The sequence below is a fragment of the Callorhinchus milii genome, unplaced genomic scaffold (assembly GCF_018977255.1).
Source record: "Callorhinchus milii isolate IMCB2004 unplaced genomic scaffold, IMCB_Cmil_1.0 Scaffold23, whole genome shotgun sequence".
Classification (NCBI taxonomy): Eukaryota; Metazoa; Chordata; class Chondrichthyes; order Chimaeriformes; family Callorhinchidae; genus Callorhinchus; species Callorhinchus milii.
This window is the reverse complement of record NW_024704764.1, coordinates 1941154-1967614: the sequence shown is the minus strand read 5'-3', so window position 1 is coordinate 1967614 and position 26461 is coordinate 1941154. Positions and strand designations below refer to the sequence as shown.

At 43.0% G+C, this 26461-nt stretch overlaps 1 protein-coding gene across 1 annotated transcript in view; it reads right to left on the bottom strand.

Moving 5' to 3' along the window:
• The window catches only part of LOC103185703 (rho GTPase-activating protein 23), a 98450-nt gene that overhangs the window by 56163 nt on the left and 15826 nt on the right, over nt 1-26461 (bottom strand). The window contains exons 2-3 of the mRNA XM_007904340.2: nt 22400-22579; nt 485-509 (exon numbers count right to left, since the gene is read on the bottom strand). Coding sequence (XP_007902531.2) covers nt 485-509; nt 22400-22579 — 205 coding nt within the window. The remainder of the gene's footprint in view (nt 1-484; nt 510-22399; nt 22580-26461) is intronic.

The window sequence follows — 26461 nt, the reverse complement described above, 5'->3', positions numbered from 1 at the left end:
CCAGACTCAGTTCCACACATGTATGCCTCCTACACGTGAACACATCCCAATGCGCTGGACGGTCAGGGATTTGGACCCAAGCTGGGGGTTGGGTCAGGAGAAGTGGAGGGCAGGTGCGGTCGAAGAGGAAGGTCTTGAAATACGCCTTGCAGGAGGCAAGGGAGGGAGAAAGGTGAACAGACTGTGGGATGAAGTTCCAAAGCGTTGGAGTAGAGAGACTGCCGATGGTGGGGCGGGCCAGGCCGGGGACGTGGGGCAGGCTGGAGCCTGCTGAGCGAAAGGAGCAGACAGGTTGATATAGCGACAGGTACAGACAGACTCATGCAATAAACCCACAAAGTTGTTTTTTAAAACCAACAATATCCTCTCTGATTTGAGTCAATAAACTATTTCCTCACCCACAACAGCAAACACAAACTGCTTTTTAAACTGGCGTTGAAATGGGAGTCAGCACACAGTAAAGGTATCCATAATAAAAACTCACCTCTTCCATTTCCATTTTCCTCGTCCTGCAAATGAACAGAAAGGACACAGATTAAACATCTTGGCGTTTGTCTCTCGATATTAAAAGTCTTAAGCATTTTGTTCCTTTGAATGACCAATGGATGTTTTAACACAATGGTAATTAAACCTCTCTGTGCCATTGTTCGTGCAGTAAACGACAACGAGCCTGGCATTTGATATAGTGCCTTTCATTTCAGGAGGACGTCTCAAAGTGCTACTGTTAAAACAAGACTTCTGCGGTACTAATAATGAAGGTATTAATAATAAAGCGCCTTACAATACAGAATGTTTCCACGTGATGATAAAGGGTCAGTTATTTTCAGGATGACATTGTGAGATTGCCTGGACGCTGGTTGAGATGCTATCTCATGAAAATGAAGTCCTGCACAGCCAGCGCCATCTGGCCAGCATTGACAACTCCACTAATAGGTTTAAAAATGGGACAAAGGTTCAGAGGCAGCGAGGTTTTACCTGTCACCGAATGTTAAATTGAATATTACAAATGAAATACCTGTAGGTGAAATATTATAGCATCCTCTGCATGATGCGTCAAGTAGAGGGGCAGGAAGGGGGGAGGGAGGTAAACATGTCTATGGAACGTTGGAAATGAGTCAACCCTCTATGGTGCTCTATGGTACTCCTGAGGCAGAAAGGAATGCAGGGCACTGCTGATGGCAGCCCAGCCATCGTGGCTCATCAGTAATCTTCCCATTCAATTCTTGTTAACCTGGCAAGCCGGGTAAGGTGATCCTCAGTGGATAGCAGTGGAAAGCTTGCCAGAAATGCTTTCAATGGCAATCTTTTTGGCTCTATCTGGTTCAAATCCAGCATATTCCCAGCAGCACACTCTGGAATCCCCACACTTTGGCTCTGCCCAGCCTGAGTCTAATACTTTCCGGTATTAGGCAAGCAGGATACGCGCTTCCAGGAGAGAGTGCACATTCATTCCAAAGCATGAGAATTTCCACATGTAGATGGGAGGCATTGAACTCAGTTTGATTTGGATACTCTTAAACAGGGTGATGGTGTCTTGCATATGTCAAACACCCGGGCTGACCAAAACAAAATGCATCAAGTCAGTAAGATCGTATCTACCATTAGCATTTTAAGAGGTTAGTATATGTATAACAAATCAATCACATTCACTCCATTCCCATGAAACAATATTGCACAACTGAATTGGCTCAGTCCTAATGCATGCAATGCTCTTGGATTGAATGCAAAAGGAAGTGCTGATGAATCCGTGTAATGCATTGGTTAACCACAACCAGAATAGTGTGTGAAGTTTTGGACACCACATTGTATAGAAAAGTTGTTAGACATAGGGAGAAAGTGCACCATAGGTTCATGAGGATGATATTGGAGATGCAAGAATATAGCTGTGAGGAGAGGATAGAGAGATGAGAACTCTTCCTATTGCAGCAGAGAAAGGGGTGAAATTATAGAAGTACTAATTAAAGCATTTGGGCGAATTATTTGTGACAAAAATGAATCTACTGATAGGGGATTCAAGGACAAGTGGGGGGGGGATTCAAATGTTAAGACTATAACCTTAAGAATAAGAACGCGACAGATTTTAATCCTCTGATTTTCTTTTTATCCACCCTCGTGTAAAAGGAGCAGGAATTTTGAATCTTAAAAAAAGGAGACACAGAATTTATCTCTTGCTTCAGGCTGCTGCATGCCTCTGAAATGCATTCCGAGAAATGTCAAAGCCATTTTAAATTGCTATCTTTTTCCACATAAAATCTTATCTGGAGAATTGTGGGACATTTTCCATCCTCTTCATGGAAAAATTCTGATAGCAACCTGAAGAAAAATGTAATTAAAACGATTCCACTTTCCACGATTGGCAACGGAAGCAACTTCTCCCTCTTGGCCGGTTTCTATAAAGCTGTGGCTGTCTTATTTTCCAAAAGATTAGATTTTCCACAGGCTGAGTAATATATGTGGGGGAGAAATTCCTAACGCCACTACATAAGACTTTAACGATGAGGAATCTCAAAGGGGTTTCCCCACAGCTTATGCCATCAGAAAACACTTGGGTGTCAGCATTGCTCAATTGGTAACGTTTGCTTCCGAGTCAGAAGGTTGTGGGTTTAAGCTCCAAGTCAGAACCTTGAACGCATAGTCTCGGCTGACAATGCGCTGCACTCTCTGAGGTGCCATTCTTCAGATGAGACGTTAAACCGATATCCCATCTTCCTATTGAAGTAGACGTTAAAGATCCAACGGCACTGCTCTAAACGCGAAGGGAGTTTTCACAATGTCCTGGCCGACAAGTCCTGGTGAAAACATTGATCATGTGGCGTCCTGTCGCTCAGTGGTTAGAAAACTCGCCTCGTAAGCGAGAGACCTGGGTTCGGTTCCAGGCAGGGCGAAATGTTGGGCAAGTTTCCTTATTCCACACACCTCCTGGCAGTAGGTAGGAACCCGGTTGTTAGTTGATTGGCGGGTCACCTTTCTGGGGTAATAATTACTTAAAAAAAAATAATAAATTGGGTCACTCAATTAACGACTGTTTGTGGGACACTGCTGTACACAATTGGCTGCCGTGTTTCGCCCACAAAATATAATCAATTCACTTTACAGTATATTCTATGAAGTGCTTTGAGACGTCTTGAAGATGTGATACGACGCTGTATCAAATGCAAGGATTATTATTATTCACTTCAGTGCTGTTTGTAGGACATTGCTGAGTACAAGTTGGCCACTGCAGTTGCCTAAAACATACACAACACTTTACACTAAATCTTGTGAAGCAGTTTGAGATGTTCTGACGTGAAAGGTGCTATGTCAGTAATAAAAAATATATAATTGTTGCATTTGACATAGAGCCTTTCATGTCAGGAGAAGCGCTGAAAATCGACTGCTCCGTTACGCTGGATGGTATTTACTGATCCCAACTCCTGTATTACCTTTGGTCTTCACTATATTATATACTCAACTTAACCATTCAAAAGGACAGAACCCAAATCCGAGAACTGTAGACTTTTGACTGTAGATTTTAGAAAACAGACAAAATGTTTGAATCTCAAACAACTATCCATCATTCCCCCGCCACCACCACAAAAAAAAAAACGAATTGGAAGAAAAAAAATCAGGAGAAAATTATCCACGTAAATGGGATCACATCACCCGGAAAGAGTGGTGGGCAGATAGGCCGGGTTCTTGAGGATGTCAGTGAGTGTACAACTTTACCTCCTGACAGTATAATTCTAATCCTATTGTGTAACATGGTATGAACATTACCGAATACTAATCCAGCATTCATTGCCAACATTTTCATTAGCAATTTAGTGTCTTGTCCGAACTGGGTCTCTGACCTCCGAATATTAAGTGTAGTTCAAGGTCATTGAAAGCCAAAGAAGGAAATAGTTGTCCTCGTGTCAGTGCGTTGCGACATCCTTCCCGCAATGAGAAATTTCATGAGAGAAAAAAAAATGACTTGTGGGGTCTTGCTGCACAATAAGGTCAAAGTCGCCTCTGGAATAAACACACATTGATACTAGCTTTGATATTGAGGACAGCTCCGGCCTACTTGCCAAAAAAAAAAGGTTTATGGAGTAATTATGTGAAAAGGAAATGCATTGTTAAAGAAAGATACATCAAAAGAACCAGATTGTGCAAAACCATGGCAGAAAACTTCAGGATCCTATAATTAACCCGGTTTTATTTACCTCAAGTGGTCTCCCACATTGGAGTTTCCACAATAATTGGTGGAACAGACTAAGCTCTTTGTTGACGGCAATATTAACTTTTCAAACACTGTGTTCTTGTTTAACAGCGTAATTTCTAGGTCAGTGTCATGGCCTTTACAAGGATCTCGGCAGTGGTACAAGTCTTCTGCCACCAGATGGTCTCAGGGAGCTGAGTGAAAGTTAGCACACTGTGTAGGCAGACATTCGCTCGATCTGCACACGGGCCAAACTAACTTTTTATTCATAGAATAGAGTTTCAAATAGCTGCAAGCTCAAGCTGAGCAGATACTGAATAACAATACCTCAAAAAGGGAACCAGAGATCCCACAAGACTTGGTTTCTGGAGAAAGTATGTTAGTAAAAAATACAACTTTCTTAGTGAAATCAGAGCTGACGCTGTTTAATTGCTGTACGTGACTGGTTACCTATTAGCTGTATATCATACACAACTACCTGGAAGCATTTCATCCAGGTTTAAGGAGTCTGTTTCACAATGTAACAGGGTGAGATCTCTGCAGTTAGTCTGATCCCTAGTAATAAGACAGAGACAGCTTTTGATGGCATGGAATCCTTTAGTGGACAGATGAGAAAACCCTGCTGTAGCCTTGTAGAGCCGGTCACATACACCGAAGTAATAATAGTATTAGTAGTAATACACTAATATCATTATCATTAGGATTATCATTTTTGTCCCAACATGAAAGGCGCTAAACAAATGTAAATCGCTTTATTATAGATGTAAAATTTTCTCTGCGACCCTTAACTTATACTTGCAAAGCTGTCTCGGTTCAAGTCTTTTGGAATCAAAACGTACAACACACGTTCAACACAAACAGGACAAAGAGATTTCCTTTTGACACGCTCTCATGATGCGGGGGCAGGATATCCCACACTGTCAACTCATTATCACGTAAACTCTGCTGACATTAACAGCACAGCTGCTGAGGTCTCATATACACATTTACATTTACTGATTACTAGAAACAGCTTTTCGGAGTAACAATACCTCACAAGATGACGAAAGGTCATCGACTTGAAACATTCACTAATTTTCCTCTCTCCATAGATGCTGCCTGACCTGCTGAGTGTTCCCAGCCACTTCTGTTTTACTTCAGATTTCCAGCACCTGCAGTATTTTGCCTTTCACTTCTAATATAATGGCTCGCAAGCGAAAGGACCTGTGTTTGATCCCTGCGCAGGACAAAATGTTAGGCAAGTTTCCTTACTCCACGTGCCTCTGTTTACCAAGCAGTAATTAGGAATCTGGTTGTTAGTCGATTGGCGGATCACTTTTCTGCAGGTAATAATTCCTTAAAAAAAATAACAATTTGGTCACTCACTCCACGGCTGTTTGTGGGACAGTGCTGTGCGTAATTGGCTTCTGTGTTTCACCCACAAAATATACAGTCCATTCACTTGATAAATTCTATGAAGCGCTTTGAAAATGTGATAAGGCGCTGTATCAAATGCAAAGACTATTATTATTTATTATTAATACTTTGGCAGAGAGAATACCACTATTATTCTCATTCAGGATGATGATTTCGTGAATGTTTAGGGTGGGCTGACTGTCTTAAGAAAAACAACACAAATTCCAGGCTGTGGAATTTAACATGACAGGCACATTTGCTATTCTTGGCCAGTGATTATATAGCAACCTTCCCAGTCGCTCGCTCCACCTCAATGAGCCAATGCGCAACCTTGGCATTCTGATCAAACCTCAACTCTTTTTTAATAATGATAATAATCCTTGTATTTGATATAGTGCCCATCCGGACTAAGCCTCTTTTTCTTCATCTTCACCACATCTCCTGCCTCCATCCCTATCTCAATGCGCTTGAAACCCTTAGTCATTACCTTCATCCCACAATCCCTTCGCCTTGCTCCCTCCCTTGCCTCCTTCAAGGCACAGCTCAAGACCCTTCTTTTCGACCGTGCCTTCAGCCGCCCTCCTACCTCTCTGCCTTCCGTCATCCTAACCCTGCCCTCGCGCCCCCCATCCACGCCATGCTCGGGTCCTGATTCCCGACTGGTCAGTGCCTTGGGACGTCCTTCCGACATGAAAGGCACTTTACAAATGTAATTTTGCTGTTGTTGTGATGTTCAGGCTCCACGTCTCCAGCGCTCTCCTCACCAGCTTCCCTCAATCTACCGTCCACAAGCTCCAGCTTATCCTAAATTCACATCCCCACCTACGCTATGACAAGCTTTAAACCTATACCCATACTCTCTGCCCCCTCCCTCTTCAATCCCTCTGCTTCACCTCCTATACTTAATTTTTCAAAAGCCTCCTGAAAACCCTTCCCTTCTCCCTCCTTCCCCACCCTGCTTGCTTGGCCTCTTGCACTGAGTCATTACCGCACTTAAAAGGTGCTGTAAAAATGTAAGTTGTTATTGTCCTCCAGTACGTAAAGCATAAACTATATGCTATATGCTATAGATGACTCACTCTGGCCGCATTCACACCCCTCATGGAATGCAAATTGAATTCAACTCTAGTTTTAATAAAAACTTCAACCGAAAAACACTGCCAAAATTTGGCTATTCTACTTCTGCTTCCTCACCAGTTGAGTGTTGCTTTATTTTCTGAAATCTCTTTTCCTTTTGGAAGCTAACAGCACCGGAAGAATGGTACACATGCTCTTCCTCTGAACTTTGTGGTCAATAAACTAACACTGAGTTGATAAGAGAATTGTTTTATACAGAGCCGTGATGATGGCACGTGCAGTGGGGGAAGCCGGATCATATCCAGATTTGTTTTCAAGAGGATACCAGATACAATAAGAATCCTTGTGTTTGGTGTAGCACCTTATCAGCGTCTTCGAGACGTCTCAAAGCGCTTCACAGAATATACTGTAAAGTGAATTGACCTTGTATTTTGTGGGTGAAACACGGCAGCCAATTGCGCACAGCAGCGTCCCACAAACAGCCGCGGATTGAGCGGCCAAATTATTATTATTATACAATAATCCTGGCTTTTGGTATAGTGCCTTTCAAGTCAGGAGCTCATCTCAAAGAGCTTCACAGAATATTTTGTGGAGTGGAATGACTGTTTTTTGTGGGCAAACGCGGCTGCCAATTTGTGCACAGCAGTGTCCCACAAACAGCTATGGCCAATTCTATTTGGGGAATTTTTGGCCAGGACACCAGGAGAAACTCCCTTCCTCTTCTCGAATAGTGCCATGGGATCTTTAGCATTTTCCCAACAGGCAGACATGGCTTTGGTTTATTGTGTCGCCTGAAGGAGTAATTTGCAGGGGTTTAGGGGAAAGGCAGGTAAATGAAACTGAACAGGTTGCTCTTTCAACGACAACTTGCATTGACATAATGTGGGGCAACATCTCGGAGCGCTTCAAAGAGCCAGCACCGACATGACATGCTGGACTGTAATTTCTGTGGCTCTAAAAAAAAATGTTCCTTTTACTTTGAACAGCCACATCACTGAACACATTTGTAACCAGAGATTTTAAAGTCACAAATTCGAACCATTCCCGTACAAATGGTCATGTTTGTAGGTTGAAAGTACGTCTATTTTAATGCGATTGCTGTTTATTTCCATGCTATTCACAGCCGATCCGGAGGGTCATGGGGTCGTTGTGCTGCAAGTCAGGAACCAGAGCCAACATCCTTTACAAACACATTAAAAAAAATAAAAACTAAGTATAGGTTGCACATTGTAGGCGACTTCTATGATGTGTGTGGGTGGGACAAAGTGACTGGTGAGAACATCTGGCTGGAGAAAAAAGAAAGTGATGTTGACAACAATCTTTAAAAAGAAAATTCATCATTCTGGACACGTTACTCATTTTTAACTCCAGTGTACAACTGTGTAACTCAGCAAAACAAGAACAAGGAAATCCAACTTCAGATACAAAACAATTCTCACTTAATCCTTTATCCCAACATCAGAACGTGGAAAAACTTTAAGAAGTGCGGGGGGGAAAAAACTACTGGACACTCCAGTTAAGAAAGAAGTGTTTTTGAACACAAGTTCTATGACACAATCTCTAAATTTGCGAAGCTAGAGCGGGGGATAGGGATTGATTTGGATAGCTTTTTCAAGAGCACGATGGGCCTGCTTCTGTGCTGTATAATTCTATGATTCTATAAAAGCAAGTGCTGTTTAAGTGAAGACCGATAAAAGCAAGTGTTGTTGTGCAGCATTCTCACCCCTGCATGAATTCAGCATTGTTCTCTACTGTGGCATTGAATAAGTAAGTCATTCTCTCACAAAAGACAATTTTCCCTTAGTTCTGGTGCCCAGGAATCAGTGATGCTAGGAACTGATTTGGATTTCTGAATGTTAACTGCTCAAAATGCTACCTTCACTTTTTAGAAAATTGGCGTTCACCAAGTAATGCTGCATCAAACTTTCTTTTCTTAAATGCACAGAGGGGCAAGGATTTCATTATAAAAAAATGTTCGAAAAATACCATTTGGTTCCCTCCCAACTATCTAATAGTTACCTCACAATGTCACAAATAAACAAGTCCTGTAGCTCAGTGGTTAGAGCACTTGCCTCGCAAGCGAGGGAGCTGGGCTCGATTCCCAGGCAGGGAAACGTTGGGCAAGTTTCCATACTCCACACGCCTCTGTTTACCTAACAGTAAGTAGGAACCCGGTTGTTAGTCGATTGGCGGATCGCTTTTCCGGGGTAATAATCCCTTCAAATAAATAAATAATAAACGCTCTGAGACGCTACCATGCATGGAGGGTGCTATATAAGTGTAAGCTGTTGTTGTATTAATTTGGTCACTCAATCCACGACTGTTCGTGGGACGCTACTGTGCACAATTGGCTGCCATGATTCGCCCACAAAATATACAGTCAATTCACTTTACAGTACATCCTGTGAAGCGCTTTGAGACGTCCGATGAGGCGCTGTATCCAATGCAAGGATTATTATATATTATAACATTTTAAAAAAGATTTTGTCTTGACGTATTAGTAATTGTCACAATGATGGAACACAACTGGAAAACAGAATTTACCATAGTGCAAACAAAACACATGAAGGTAGTTGAATAATAGACCTCCCCACGTGTTCTTAGTAAGAGACTATCATCAGGATATGGCTATTTTTCCAGCTGTGGCAAGTAATCCAGAAAAACACTGAAGCATAACCTCATTTTAGAAACCATTCTAAAACCTCCGACTGGGACTTCAGCCATCTCTCCCCTATCGCATCCCAGCTCCGGCTCCCACAATCTTCGTGGTGCCCTTCTAAACGAAATGTGCTACACAAGGGCATATTATCACTGCTGATGAGCCCAAAAATTCAGCCTACAAATACGCTTGACAATCACCTGCGAAGCGCTTTGTGATATTCTGACGTTATAGACGCTACATCAGATACAAGGATTACTACTATAACCCGCTCACACTTCCCACCTCACTTGTCCAGCCAGTTTCTTTGAGAGGCCAGTTCCAATCCACAGCAAAAGGCAGAGCTTTAGGAGTGTTGTCTGGGACTTACTTCCATTACTCTGCCTTTCATTTTGGGTTGAAATCCGGAACATGGTTCCAGTGGGTTCAGCTTCACTTTAACACCTCTGCCTGGCTCTCCCCCACCCCTCCCCGCCACCACCACCACCACCACCAGTCTTGAAGTATGTCACACTACCATAACAGTACATACACCTGTGCCAACAGACTCAATGCAGCAAAGAAAAGTCCTACAAACACCATGTAAGTAGACAACTAAACCAGTATAAATAATTGCAACATTCTGGACATTTTTTCTCGAAAGCCTGCATGAAGATGTTAAAGTACACTGGGGGTATTTATGGAATGGAATGTAAGCACTGGCGTCAAAGGATAGAGTAAGAACGCAAGTTACACCTGTGTGCAGGGTATTTTCCAACCTTACTCTTGCCCTTTCAGAAAAACATTCCAAAGGGAATTAGTGGGGCGAAAGTAAAGGGTTTTACAATTGGCCTCATGGTCCTGGATTTGGAAGGAGGAAAAAAATCAGCCAAAGTCTTGGAAGATAATGGATGCATGTTGAGGTCAGAAGCCCGGCTGAGATTGTTTGAACATCCACTGTCCACAGGCGGATACAGACTTGAGGAGGACATCTATTGGCAATTAATAGCCAATATTTACATTTGGTATTGTGACTTGTAAAAATATCTCAAAATGCTTCACAAGATTTATTCAGGTGAATTGACTGTGTGTTTGTCATCAGACTAGTCCTTACTATAAGTGATGGCACAAATTAGCACATTGAGGAAAGACGAGACAGAGAGGAAAGATGCCACCAAACAACAGATGTAATTTTACCCCAAGTTTCTTTTGGCAAATCCTTCATTTTAACAACCATTCTGGAGCAGGCCAAAACAGAGGCAAATTACTCATACCCTTCTTACGTTTCTCCCCGCAGTGTCTTCAATCTAATCCTTGGCAGGGTATGGGAATACAGATCGCCTGATAACTATTTCAGCCGGGAAATGTTGTGGCAGACATAACAAGGTAGAAGAAAAATGACTTGCAAAATCCTACAGCAGATTAACAGAAAACCATGGCAAATCAGCGAGAGAAATGCAAGCAGAGTCCAATAGACTTGCTACGTATCTCAACATTGACCTGAAAAGCATGAGGTCATTCACAATAAAACCTCAAGGTTACGGTATTCAGAATTCAAACTGTGTGTAATAGGTGTGGTTGATTGCAAAGAATTGCCAGAAGGTGTCGCAGTTTGCCCACTTTCAAAGAGATTTTACTGTCTCCAGAGTTACCACATACAAATAGGAGTTGCGGCACGTTATTGTAAGCTTGACTAAATTGGTTGCGTTCTTCATAATAATAACCCTTGCATTTGGTATAGCACCTTGTCATGTCTTCGAGACGTCTCAAAGCGCTTCACAGAATATACTGTAAAGTGAACTGACTATTCTGTGGACAGAATTGCCTCTGGCTTAGAAGGTTTTGGGTTCAAGAGTCTTTGAGCTCATGGTCTAGGTTACCATTCCATTCAGCATTGGGGGAACATTGTATTTTCAGAGGTGTGGACGAGATTTTAAACTGAGGTCCCGTTTGCCTGTTCAGGCGGTCATTAAAGATCCCACGGTATTATTCAAGAAGAGAAGGGAGTTTCTCCCGGTGATCCGGCCACTAATGCTCCAGATTAACTGGTAATTCACTTATGACTGTTTGTGGGACCTTATGCATAAAAGATCTGTTGCATTTTCCTACAAATATTCAGTCACTATACTTGGTTATAACAGAGACCATGCGTTAGTAGACCCATCGTATAATGTTCTCAGGAAAGTTAAGAAAAATGCGAAAATGTTGGGATATATAGCTAAGGGGATAAATTATCATCGCTGGTTTCAAATTGTATCTAACCTCAATGAAAAAAACAAGGGGTACGGTGTGAAGGTTCGAGCTCCCTGTTCCAAAATGATATTCAGTTGTCAGCAGGAGATGGTTAGATCAATACCGAAACTTAAAGGACAAACCTATGAAGAAAGTACTGTCGGAAAAAGAGAAGGTTTTTAAAAAATATTCCTTCTTTTGAATTGGACAAGATTCCTCGAAATCAAATGTCTATTTGGTTGCCCATTAATACTCACACCACCGAAATACCGCAATAGTTGACTGTTTACAGTGAAGGGGACCTGGATAATAGAATCAGTTTATTAAACAATGGCTAAAAATCAACTTTATTTTCTCATTTCCTGCGCCACATGAGTGCACTCTGACAGGAAACGAGCAGCAGCAAAGAGCAAATACAATGGGGACAATTTAATCAGAAGTACAACAATAAGGCTCCACTAATGCTTTTAATATAGTTGTTTAAATATTCCAGCTCCATCGCTGGTCGTGACAGCACAGTTACAGAGGGTACCTTCAGTGAGGAGTACGCAACATTCCCTAACATAGTCCTCCTTTGTATTGGCTCCGCTGACGCGACAAAATGTTCCAAAATTGAGGCAAAAACATTTGAATTCAAACACGTCAGCTTTTAACTCAGCTGACAGAGCCTGAATTCACAAAGCTGCAACTATTGTGTGAGCAGAGTGCTGGCAGCCTGCTCCGTGCCGAGTCCACCCTCTGTCCTGCTTGGCCAGCACTTCGGGGTCCACAGCCTAATCTAAACACCTATCCTGTCAGCACATAGTCTCAACCTGACTCATGAGCATTCGCTGAACCGAATCAGTCCAATAAAATATTTTTCAATCCAGTTTATCCAACGGAAACTATTCTCCAGAAACAGACAGTATTTCCCAGGAAAGGTTAATAACCATAAGGCCCCCAAATACATCTGAGTAGAGAAAGATTCTGTAAGACGGGCAATGAGAATACTTTCAGTGATTGGCTCCATTTGCAAGGCACTCAGTAGTAATTTCCGGCGAACCTCACGAGCCGATTCAGACTCATCAATGGAGCCAATTAATGGCAACTCGTGGTGAGTGGAAGCTCGAGGTTGCCCTGTGCGTGTCTGTGACAGGTTAACTACAGTGACAATGCAATGGCTGTTGCATCAGATGAAAAATCTGCCCTGAAGTGGGAAGAATCACACGAACCCCAATTCTTTTCCGATGAGCCTCAGGCCAAGATTTAACAGGAATACTTCTACTTGTAAAATAATAAAGAGCAGTTCCTACTGAGCCAGGGTTGGAAGGAGTAAAGACACTTCGAAATTACTTGCAAAGCATGCTTCGTTTTGCTGCTAAACGGGTTCTGGATTGTAAAGGGGAGTGATGGGGACGGGTTACAAGAGAGAGGCAGAGACTATGTAATCAACGCTATCAGGTTTTTTTCTTTCCGGAAATAGAACTATTTGTGGAGTCCTGTAGCTCAGTGGTTAGAGCACTCGCTTTGCAAGTGAGAGACCTGAGTTCAATTCCAGGCACAGGGCGAAACCTCGGGCAAGTTTCCTTACTCCACACAGAGCCTAATAATAATCCCTCCAAAAACCCAAAAACAATAATAAATTGGTCATTTTCAATCTACGACTGTTTGTGGGACATTGCTGTGCGCAATTGGCTGCCGCGTCCGCCCACAAATATACAGTCAATTCACTTTACAGTGTGTTCTGTGAAGCGCTTTGGGACGTCCTCCCGACGTGAAAAGCGCTATATCAAATGCAAGGATTATTATTATTATTATTATTATTATAGAACAATACTAGATACCAACTGAAGAGACAGAAGATAAAGTTGTTTTGCCTCCCGTTGTAGAGATTGCGGCTTTCAACAAAACAAATGGAATACTAACAGAATAAACGTGACCAAGCTCCGCATAGAGCTGTGCGGTCATCATTTTAGAACAGTTTGTTAATTTCAGGAACAGCGGAATAAATTGAACTTCAACACCTCTTTGCAGTTTCAACTTAAAAGAAAAAGTTTAAGCAGTGGCTGAAAATAAGGAAGAGATAAGTCATCCCCCCAAACCTCTGACCAGGCCAGTTTGTATATAAATTGATAAGTGCAGTTATCGGCCCAAAACCCACAACTCGTCAGTTTCAACAAACTCAAATGTCCCTGGGAATTGCAGGATTCACAAACTTGGCATTGGAGACTCGGAGCTGAGTCCCATCTTCACACGCTCCCCAATTTCCATGAGAATATCGCAGAACCTTTTAGCCGTTTGGATCCGGTGCCAAGTAAGATAGACTATCACAGATCAATTTCAAGATCCTCTCACTCGTCTACAAATCCCTTCAAGCCTTGGTGCCGCCCTACTTTACTGTGATGCTTTCTCCCCACTCCATTACCCGCTGCCTCCCTTCAGCTGGTTTTGGCCTCCTGCTTGTCCCTCGTTCCCTCCACCATCGGCGGCTTTAGTCCCATAAACAACACCCAAGTCATATCAAATGTATGCATTGAAAACAGTTGTCATCACCCTTCTTCTGCAATGCTGCAGCTCGTGTCTTCTCCTGCATCGGGCTCCACAAACCCCTCACCCGGCTGCACGTCCTAGAGGATCGAATTCAAGATCCTCGTCCTCACGTTTAAATCCCTCCATGGTCTTGCCCCACTACTGCCTAACAGTAAATGCAATTTGTTGTCGTTGTCATTGCTGTACAGTAATATTTTCAATAATATTCATGATTATATTTAAATGCATCGGATTTACAATAGAATCATAAATATAGCATCAAATGAGAGAGATGGTTCTCAATTGAGGTCAGTGGTCTGATTAATATCTGCCAAATAAATTGAAGTTAAAGTCAGTGACTTGATTCAAACATCATGTTTCCCTACCGGCTGTTCTGATATTCAATGCAAAGTAGAATCTCGAAGTGTACGGCGCCCAGTGAAGTCATCATAGCTACAGCATTCCTCCTTATACTTTATGGATGTGTTGTGGCACGTCGTCTCACAATAATGCACAATGAGTTAGTCATATCCCGCAGACATCTACATAACCAGAATCCTGCTTAAAACAGCTTCAGAACATGGTCAAATTCACTCAGGTGAAGGAGGCTCGCAAGTGGAGGGAATTTCATTTGTGTTACTTCACAAACACATGTGACGTGTTGGGTTGACCGATTCCTTAGAAACGAGATGGTTTAGGGGGTGATTTGATGAAGGTATTTCAAATAATGAAAAGAATCAACAGGTTAGACAGTGGACGACTCTTCCTTTTGGTGAAACGATCATAGCTATAAAATCACATACTCGGGTTATGGCGAAAGGCGTAACATCAAGGGCGGGGAGTGGAATTAAAAGATCGACCGAGATCTAGTAACCTGGTGAAACAGGTTATATATTGGCTGAATAGCCTTCTCCTGCTCTTGTTTATCAATGATACCACCTAGTCATGGTGGTCTGTCACTCAATTCACAGCAATGCACTGCCAAGTGTGGCCCAACTCAGAGGCCAAAGGTGAAGCATCCTATGCTGAGCTGATACTGCTGGGAGTGCAGCTGTTACACAGCTCGAAGTACATCATGCTGCTTCCTGCTCCACACTTCAATTGTTTTTTTTAATGGTCCGGAAGAGCTGGTCAAGCGATCGTATTTATTTATAACATCAAAATGTGCATTCGCATTTCCTGGGCTTCCAACAAGATGCTATGAGCAGACCACGAGGAACGACGGCATCTATTTTGTACCCACTTCGTTTACACCACAAGAGAGCGTTATTAGAAATATAGACCCAGGAGAAGGCCATTCAGCCCCTCGAGCCTGTTCTGCCATTCTATACGATCATGGCTGATCATTATTGTCATGCTCCCGAAACCATCTCTAGGGCTCCAATGCAATTTGCACTGAGTTCCCGTTTGGCCTGAATGTTTGCAGAAAATCACAGTAAATGTTTGGCAATTCAGTGTACAGCACCTCAACCACGTTGGAGAGAGACCCGAATTCTGATACAGGAACGAAAAGAAGCAGAAAAAAGGAATAAAACCATGTCTAGTGGCGCAAGTCACTTGTTAAGGTAACAGAAATTGTCAATCGGAGAATCGCTGTGTCACTTTAATATCTTATTATCATTAGGGTGAGCTTTCCCTCGATTGGAGCTGTTTTTCTATTACAGTCCTTTTCCATGGTTCAAGCTGAATCAGGAAAGACAAAGTAAAATGTTTTAATTCTAGTCCAAAGTCCTAACAAAATAATAGGTACAAAATCCAGCCCACTACTGATGCTTTACGTCTAACACTCAATATCCACAAGCTTATCAGAGTACAAAGAGATCAGCACTTCAGTGCGACTTTGAGAACTGTTTAAGTTTCATTTGCATTTCAATACCATGTCACACAAGAACAAATCTCTGCTCCTTGTGAAAATTCAATGGTATTTTACACACCAGAACATTCCTGCTTTATCATTTTAAATCATTTAAAGAAGAGTTGAAGACTCAGCAACAGACAGAAGGTAAGAGACCAGGGAATGTTGACTGCAATTTCACTTCTAAAAAATACTTTGCTGTATATTTTGTCACGAAAAGCCTGCGTTAGGCAAATAGATGCCAAAATGGAGGAATTAATGTGCTGGAGGAGAAGTGGCTGAATAGCTTTCCCAACCTCAACTTTCATTACATTGTTATGATGGTTAAAAGACAAGAACAAGCAAACAGGTTTTAGACAATCCAAAAAAACATTTCATTTAGCATTTTGCCAAATCTCAAAACCACTTGAATTTCAGTGATGCTGAACTAATGACTACAACAGAATTGGAAATTCGACTCTAGTTACACAGTAGTCATGCACAGAATATACTCATTGCAACAAATCCTTGTGTTACGTTATGATGAAGGAAGGAACAGAAAGATTGTTCTCTCAGTTATAATCATCATAGAATCATTGTGTTAGGACTGCTACTGTTCACCATATATACATGAATGATTTGGATTCAGGAATAAGAAGTGTGGTGTCAACATTTGAAGAAGACAACAAATTGCATTTGTACAGAGCCTTTCGTGTTAGGAGGATGTTCCAAGGAGCTGAACATTGGGGTTGCATCTGAGCTGCGGGTTGGGATTAGAGTGGGGTGGAGGGGCAAGGGAGGATGGAGGAGAGAAGAAGACCAAAGGCGCGACTGAAAAGGAAGGCCTCGAGATGGGCCTTGAAGGAGGCAAAGGGAAGGGCCGGGATGGAGTTCCACAGGGTGAGGGCAGAGAGTAGTGAGATTGTGGAACTTGCTGTCTGAAGCAATGGTTGAATCAAGTAATATAGATGCATTTAAGAGAAAACTAGACCTTTACAAGAGGGAGAGGGGAATAGAAATATAGGGAGTAAGGAGTGGATGAAGACCCGTGTGGAGTATAAACACTGGAATGGACTGAGCGGCCCATTTCTGTGCCGTATGCTATTTGTAAATAATTATGATCAATCGTACACCCCACTTCACACAACAATAAAGTGTCCGACTAAAAGTACAAAGGCTAATCTGACACAGGGTCCCACAGGGGGCGAAGTGTTTAGCTGGTTTCATCTTAGATAGTGGCTGAGCAAGAGATTTTGCCTTATGCAAGCAAAACCCGTTGCTGGGTTGATCAAGGAGGGGTCCTGATATCCCATAGAAATCGTAACAGGCTGGATCATACAAACTTTCTCCCTGAGGAGTAAACGATCGAGCTGATGCAAAATAAGTTCTATAATAATATAAGCTTATCAGCAAATTGGCTAGTACAGGCACGGTATGTATGGTCTATGCACTGATCTCATTTAGATCCTGTTCTACAGGAGACATTCTGACATCGTAACAATAACAAAAGGGACTTGTGCCGACTAGTCTTACACCTGCAACTGTAGGTGAAACTGAGAGATGCTGGTGAGAGAGAGTCAGAGTATCACTGTGTGGTTCTTGAACAAACATGATATGATCGATTGTAATACGGGTATCTCTTTTCCAAAAAGACAAATATAACACAGATATAACTCTCTCCAACGAGACTAAGATAGGTGAGAAAAAAGCATTTCCTAAACTCTAGGTGTTTCTAGACAGCCATTCACTGTATGAGCTCTGTACCTGTTGTCCTACCACTGCACAATTCAGGCAAAGATCCCAACCTTACACTAAACTGCTCAACTATTATGGGGTCCTTGGTTGCTGGGTCAGTAAAAGCACTATCTGATATGCCTCTGAGTCATATAGCAGCGAGGAAGATCCAACATTCAGACTCTTATTTGTGCAGTTATCTGATCTTAAAAGGGTTAGCGATGAAGACTCTCCTGTTGTCTGTTGTGTACCTGGACTAGAGCGAGGGAATTCCGGCAGTTTTTCAATTAAGATTTCATCCAAAACAATAATAAGCCTTGCATTTAATTTAGTGCCCGCCCTATTGCATCTAACATCTGTAAATGCTTCACAGAAGTTAAGGGCTATGACTATATTTTGGAGGTGACCATGGAAGCTAATTTGCACAAAGCAGTGTTTCAACAACAAATTACGTTTGTATAGCGCCTTTCATGTCAGGAGGACATCCCAAGGCGCTGGCAACAACAGGCGAATGAACAAATTTATTTTGGGGGAATTGTCAGGACAACGGGAGAAACTCCATTCTCTTTTTTGTCTTTTCAAATAATGGAATGGGATCTTTGACGTCCACCTAACGAAGTGGATGTGGTCTCGGTTGAACCTGGGGTGGGGGTGGTTTCCATTGGTTCTAGTGAGATGGCAATTTGTACTTTTAAATTTAGTGAATCCACTGGCGTACGCCTCTCTGGCCCTGGTGTGCCCTTCTATTGCTGGGAGATTCTACGGGCGTCACGTTCCCTCTGGCACACTGCCCAAACGGCCATTATTTATGTGCGAGCCTTGACCAGGAGTGTTAACCAGCCGCTCGCCTATAGAGGGCATCGCAGCCGAGCCTGACCTCTTCCGTACACTCACACAACCAATAGAGGGCACTGGAGGGGAACTTTGGCTGTGTTTTTTTCCGCCCTTACCTGAACCTGGGAAGAAAGCTGGAACCAACGCAGAGGCTTCCTCATGCGTGGTTGAGACCAGCAAACTCTTGCATGGGCCGGGGATTCAAACCAGCGAGCTCCTGGTCTGCAAGCCACAGCTCGATCCACTACGACATTGGGGCTGCCAAGACCGATAATAAATTGGTCATTTTCAATCTACGACTGTTTGTGGGACATTGCTGTGCGCAATTGGCTGCCGCGTTCGCCCACAAATATACAGTCAATTCACTTTACAGTGTGTTCTGTGAAGCGCTTTGGGACGTCCTCCCGACGTGAAAAGCGCTATATCAAATGCAAGGATTATTATTATTATTATTATTAGCTTTTGTAGATAGGACATTGACATCTAAAGAGCCCAATAGCAACATCACCACTGCCTGGTTGCCAGCTAATGTGTCCGTAATATAAACAGCATTTCTCCAGGGATCCCTGCAAGGCACTATGGCATACTTGGACTTCCTTCAAATATATACTAGAATCCTCTCACAATGTGTGAGGCTGTTAAGCTATATATACTGTATTAAGCTTTTTTTTTGGTAATATAAAGAGCTAAGATTGTTTTGGTAAACATCTGCAGAATCTCATCGCCGTGCTTAACAACAATAAAATTACATTTGCATATTAGATTCATGTTGGGAGGACGTCCTGGATTAAGAGCATCCAATCCAAATAGATTTCATCATATGTATGCCACCTACTCGTGGACTCAGCTGGTTGCACTGTGGCTTCTAAGTCACAAGGTTGTGGGTTCAAGTCAATTAGGAAGTCAGGATTTGGAACCATACAGTCCGTGCTGATGCTCCAGTGCAGGGCTGGGTGGGGCTGCATTTTCGGGGGGTGCTACTCTTCGGATGACATGTTAAACTGAGCAAACATCTGTCTGTCCAGGTGGACGTTAAAGATACCATTGCAATATTCGAAAAGTGAAAAGAGTTTCACCCGGTGTCCTGGACAACTTGGCGGGGCAGGGGGTGGGGGGGGGGGGGGGAGAGAAAGAGTTAGGTAAATATTTGAACAGATGCACTGCCCAACATCTGTGAGTATTAAACTACACAAGGATAGGAAGGTCACTAATTAAACAGGCAAACGCTAGATGAGTATTTATTGACAGACTTCACAAGTTCCAAGTTGTCTGTTACATTTGGAAGTTCAGAATGGATTGTTGTGGGTAGATATAAATGCTCTTTTATAACTTAAATTCCAATTTATATCTGTTAATTGTGGATCCAAAGAAAGAATAAAATTGGTCATTCACTTCATGTCTATTTACGGGACATTGCTGTGGGTAAAACTGGCTGCCGTGCGCTCCACAAAACACAGTCACTGCACTTTACAGTATATCCTGTGAAGCGCTTTGAGACGCGATCCCAACACGAAAGGCACAATAACAAATATAAGGACTATTATTACAAAGAATTACCCAAGGATGTCACTTTACTTCACGTTGGAATCTGGAGATACCTTGTAATTTTAATAACAAAAAGGCAAAAGGATCTGAAGCTAATACATCTTCTGCACCACAAACATACCCAACAATACACTGCAACAGGTCGATAGATGTCACCTAAATCCCTCAATCAGATTTCTGTCTTGTGATCACCCACTACCTGATCAATTATTCCTCATCTAAAATTAATATCTGATGCAAATTTAGTCAGATGCAAATGTAAAAATATTTACTTTTTATAATAATAAGAATAATCCTTGCATTTGATATATCGCTTTTCACGTCGGGAGAACACACTGTAAAGTGAATTGACTGTGTATTTGTGGGCGGACGCGGCAGCCAATTGCGCACAGCAATGTCCCACAAACAGTCGTAGATTGAAAATGACCAATTTATTATTTTTGGGGGGGTTTTGGTTTTGGAGGGTTATGTTTGTGTGGAGTGTTTTTTCAAAAAAAAAATCCTCTTTACTCTCTTTAAAACTATTTAGATACCAGAGACAGTAGTTTCAGTATCTGTGCAAACATTGACTTTGAATGAGAATTCAGCATCCCATCTCTTCTACAATGTTTAATAAGGAACGGCAAAAGGCTGATGCAAGCAATGGTCTCAGTCCAACGCTGTGCGTTTCCAGCAAACCTTCTGTTTTGATTGTGGCGTTGATGTTGGACTGACGCCATTGCTTGCATCAGGTCATCGGCCTGAAACGTTAATTCATTTTCCTCTCTCCATAGATGCTGCCTGACCTGCTGCGTGTTCCCAGCCACTTCCGTTTTTATTTCAGATTTCCAGCATCTGCAGTACTTTGCCTTTTATCAACAGGACAATGTTGTTCCAGGGCTTCACGTGGCCGTTAGTTTTTCCGTGCTACCCAAATCGCTAACTAGCTTACTCAGGAAACAATGCAGATGGAGTCCTACCTGCAATTAATTCAAAACATCTGTGTTGTTTGTATCCTGTGATTTAAATAAATCTAGCTGCTGCGCATTTTATTTTTCTTTAACTTTCCAGAAACTAAAGCGCGTGTTTAAAGAGCGCAGTGGCCTGATGTGCGATGTCCTTGAGGTTAACCTTAGCTCTAAATGTTCAACTAGATAGCCTTATTATTAGTAAGAAGCAGCTGTTTGTCCATCACATTTCTTTGTTTCAAATCCATTGAAATCCTCACGGGGCAATTATAAGAGGTTTACACTTTGGATAATCTTGTATGTCCCTTAATGAACAAAGGCAGTTGAGAAGAAAAAGATCAATACCATCCGTCTGTATCTTTTTGGCAATTGTCAAACAGCTCCTTTTGTTTATTTAGTCAAATATAATTTCATAAATATTTTCAGTGATGTTAATACCTTTATACTAGTCAACTCTACGACGTTTACAGGATGTCTGAGAAACCGACAAAAGAATAGGAATTGAAATTTTAATGCCATCAACTGCTTGATTTGCATTAGATCGATTCCTGTTCACTGAATAATTATCTGTGAATTCCTGCAAAGTGACATTTTAACTCAGATTACACATTTTACTCGTGTTTAGAGTCTAGATTGCACACAGAGATCTGAAAAATTGTGCTTCCAACATCTACAAAAAGCTTTTGTGTCCACAATAATAAAAGTCTAGTTTCTAGGCTAACTTGTCTTACTGATACTTCAGTAAAAGGAGTGAGCTTGTGACTATCTGAGAAGTGAATAAATCTATATTTGGCAGAGACAACCCATATTGCTCACAACTAAATGCATGAGGACTCAATCTGTCCTGGGTTCCAGCAATGTGACAGTGTTACCCAGCCCAGCAGGGAAGAGTGTCAGCGAGTAACGTAGAGTGGAGGATGAGGATGAGAAACTCATAAGGAATTAGACAAACGAGGTTCTACATCCTGAAAAGTATCACGTCTTCAGGTAGATCAGGGTAACAGGACAAAAGGGCACATGTTCACGCAGTGAATACTGGTTCCTCTCACAACTGGTATGGGTTACCAGAAAGGGTGGGAGAGGGTGGGTAAGCTGCTAGTCTCATTTAAGAAACCACTTTATACTGTAATGGGAAAATGTTGCAAGAGACAGATGCCAGCATTGTAACTATAGACCAGATGAAAGATCAGTTGGCACTGTGGCCAGTATTCTTTGTGTGCATATGTTGTGCCTGATATTACATGAAGGAAATGCCTTCAGAGGTGAGCTGTATCAGGGAAACTGAGGATCAAGACTGAGGGATAACATTAACCTAGAAGGCTTATTTTCAATTCCACACTGCAAACATATATTTATAGAATATGTATATAATATACACACACACTATATGCCTGAACATTATTACTTAAACATTCCTGCCATTTCAGAGGTTGACGTTCATTTTAAGCTTGAACACAGCTGCCAACGATACATACCTTCAGGTTGGAATGCACAGCCGATTCAGGCGGGTAAACGATGAAATGCCTCAGCGTGAACCCAAAACCCTGCGTGTTCTTCTGCAGTAAGACGGTCTTTGGACCCGGCCAAGAGAACACTTCATCCTGCACCTCGTTAGCATTTTGATTTGGGGATCTCTCATCTTTTTGGCTTTTAGTCTGTAGAAGAAAATGGGAGGAAATGTTATTCGTTTATTCCATCGAAAGAAAGCAGCACAGCTTCAATGTTCAATGTTCTCTGCCCAGACTTTTATTTTCCAGACTTGCCACTTCTTTTGTGATCACCTCTGAATTATCAATTGACAATTTTCTGTTGACCTTAAGGTTATTCACTCCCCAAAGGGGGATAGATGATACTATGTACATCTGGCGTAACATGAATGGATAACTGTATCTACAGTGCTTTAGGACTCAGGCCAGCATCCCGAAGCCCACTCACTCATAAGCAACGATGACACAATCTGCCTCCTGCACATGTATTGATCAGGTCGTTCTACTCCAGTTCTGCAGGAGACTCAGATTGTCCACAAGCCCAAAGCGCTGTACACTGGAGCAAAGTATTTCGAAGACAGTCTGTGTTTGTCTGTTCTATGGAGCACAATCTTGCTTTATACAAAGCACTGTGCTACAAGTTAAAATAATGCAATACTTTTGTCTGCAAGGAGAAGCCCAATGTGCTTGTGTGAATACTTTCTTCTTTAACTGTAAACAACAGAAGCGACAAGAGCTCATAGTAAACACCTCCTGTCCAAGGCCAAATGCATTTTAAGGTTTCGTTCTATTCTCACACGTTGGTGCAAGTGAAAGAAGCACAATAAGGATAATCCTTGCATTAGATATAGCGCCTTATCAAGTCTTCAAGTCGTCTCAAAGCGCTTCACAGTCTATACTGTAAAGTGAATTGACTGTATATTTTGTGGGCGAAATAATAAATCGGCAGCGAGCAGGAGATGGGCTTTCAACACAATTGTTGCTTGGTTCGTGTTCAATCAATCATGACTTTTACGCTGGCTACCATAAGTCACATCTTTAGAGCTAACCCAAACACTTCGACAAAGCAGTTTTCTGGAATATATTTACTGGGAAGTGGACGTACGATGAAGCGCTGTGTATTTGTAGGCAAAGATGGCAACCGAATTGCGCACAGCAATGTCCCACAAATAGGTGGTCAGGACCTTGGTTTAACGTCTCAACAACAACAACAACAACAACAAGATTCCATTTATAGAGCGCCTTTCACGTCAGGAGGACGTCCCAAGGCGCTGCACAGTTGGGTCATGACCCGAGCAGGGGGGAAATGGTCAGGGTGAGGGGAGGGAAGGGAGGGAGAGAGGAGGGGGAAATGGTCAGGGTGAGGGGAGGGAAGGGAGGGAGCGAGGAGGAGGAAGAGAGTCGAGAGGGGAGCTGAAGGCACGGTCAAAGAGAAAGGTTTTGAGACCGGCCTTGAAGGAGGAAAGGGAGGAAGCAAGGCGAAGGCACTGGGGGATGGAGTTCCAGAGCCTCGGGGCTGAGAGGCTGAAGGCCCGACCACCGATAGTAGGGCGGTTGGGGCGGGGGACGTGGAGCAGACCGGAGCCAGAGGAACGGAGGGTACGGGCAGGTAGGTAGGGGGATAGTAGGTTGGAGAGGTAGGAGGGAGCAAGGCCGTGAATGGCCTTGTAGGTGAGGATGAGGATCTTGAAATCAATCCTCTGGGGGATGGGGAGCCAGTGGAGGCGAGCGAGGGTAGGAGTGATGTGGTCCCGAAGCCTGGTGCGGGACAGTACACGAGCTGCAGAGTTCTGAATGACCTGCAGCTTGTGGAGGGAGGGCCGGGAAGGCCGGCGAGGAGAGAGTTCCCATAGTCCAGCCTTGAGGTGACAAAGGCGTGAACCAGGGTTTCAGCAGCGTGAGGGGTGAGGTAGTGCCGTAATCTGGCGATATTCCGGAGGTGATGGAAGGCGGTGCCAGTTGTGGTGCGGATGTGAGGGAGAAAGGACAGCTCAGGGTCGAACAAAACGCCGAGGTTCCTGACTGGCTTTGAGAGGTGGAGAGTGCAGCCTTGGATGCTGATGGTGTCAGCGCCTGAGGTGCGGAGGCGCTGACGTGAGCCAATCAGGAGGGCCTCGGTTTTTCGCACGTTGAGCTGAAGAAAGTTGTCTCTCGTCCAGGACTCGATGTCGGACAGGCAGGCTGTCAGGACATCGGTGGTCGTGGAGTTGAGAGTAGAGGAGGAAAGGTAGAGTTGGGTGTCATCCGCATACATGTGGAAGTTAACCCCATGTTTGCGGATGATGTCACCAAGGGGAGCATATAGAGGGTGAAGAGGAGGGGACCGAGGACAGAGCCCTGAGGGACACCACATGAGACAGTACGGGGGGTGGAGGAGAAGCCATTCGTTGAGACGAAGTGAAGACGGTGGGAAAGGTAAGAGCTAAACCATTCAAGGACAGTGCCTTGAAGGTTGAGGTGGGAGGACAAGCGGTGGAGTAGGATAGCGTGGTCGACCGTATCGAATGCTGCCGATAGGTCGAGGAGGACGAGGAGACAGAGGGAGCCCTGGTCACAGATAGTCAGGATATCATTGGTGACCTTGACCAGGGCAGTTTCTGTGCTATGAGCAGCACGGAAACCTGACTGAAGGGGTTCAAAAAGAGAATGGGTGGAGAGGAAAGATGAAGGATTGAAGGATGACACCTCCATCAGCACTGTGTTTCAGCGTCAGTTCAGACTACGAAATTTCAAAACGTGGCTCAAAACCCACAACCTTCTGCCTCAGAGGCGAGAATGCTACCAACGGAGCCAGACTGCCACACCACACACCCGCTTCTTTACAGAAGAAATAGTTTCAGTTTGAAATCCTGCTATCCGTTGTGGTTTAGTTTTGGTTGCGAGGCGCAAGAGCACGATGAGAGAGATTCATTCCCACGCAGCACTTGTCCTTAACAGCATCGCGTCCTGTACGTATGTGTGTGTTTTTGGAGTGAGGGAGGAGGCAGAGAACTAATCCTAAACTGAAACGTGATGAATGTGCCAAAGCCACAAAAATGTCTCACTTTGGTGACACATTACAACAAGATGAAACAAATATAGCTTCTGCGGGTCAAATAAAGGCCTACTCTTTGTGGCTCCTTTGTCCTCACACATTCAATAAAAAAGGAAAGCCTCATTTTGTGAACCTTTCATTTGTTGGCACTAAGTTTCCAACTGACAATGATCCTATTATGGAACCGTAGAAAGTGTTCACCTTCTCACCATTGGCTCCGTTTTTTGTTGGCCTGTGTCCCAGTCTCCAAACCAGAAATCACAGGCTATTTAGCGCAGATCGCTTTTAGTTTACTTTCCACTTTGCCCATTCAGAAACTGCTTGTTTTTCCTCTTCAGTTTGTTTCAAACCAATAAAATCATACCGGTCATCACATCGGAAATCCTCAATTCAAAGTCCACTACTCAGAATACCAAACAGAAACAGGACAAATCTACCACGTTGTGAGCAACGCCACAACCCTGAACGCATAAAAGGGCAAATGCAACCAAACAGGGTTTGGGATTTTGAGCAGGAAATCTAAACCATTGACAAAGCTTGAAAGCATCAATCAAGGTCCCCTTCAATTTTCTTTAGTTTAAAGGAACCAGGTTCCCCTCTGACAGCCGCTCCTAACATTAGAGCCTGGAGTTGCAGAGTCACACTTGGTTACTCTTCTTTAAACAACACCCAAATGCCCAGTAGTCCAACGTTCAAACAAAATTGTAATTTCCAATCCAGCCATAACAGCATCGACATAATATTTGAAGAAAGCCTTCGGTTTTCTTCAGGTGCGGATCCCTGACCGTCCAGGGCTTTGGGACCTCCTCCTGACGTGAAAGGCGCTATACAAATGTAATTTGTTGTTGTTGTTTTGCACTTTTTCTACTTAAATGTCCTTGAAATGTGACCAAGCATTTGCTTGCGAGGCGAGTGCTCTAACTTCTACACTACAGGATTCCACAATTATACATATTTCCGTTTGCTCTCAACACTGCTAATGTTCCTTTGAAAGTGTTTGATGTGAGATGTTTATT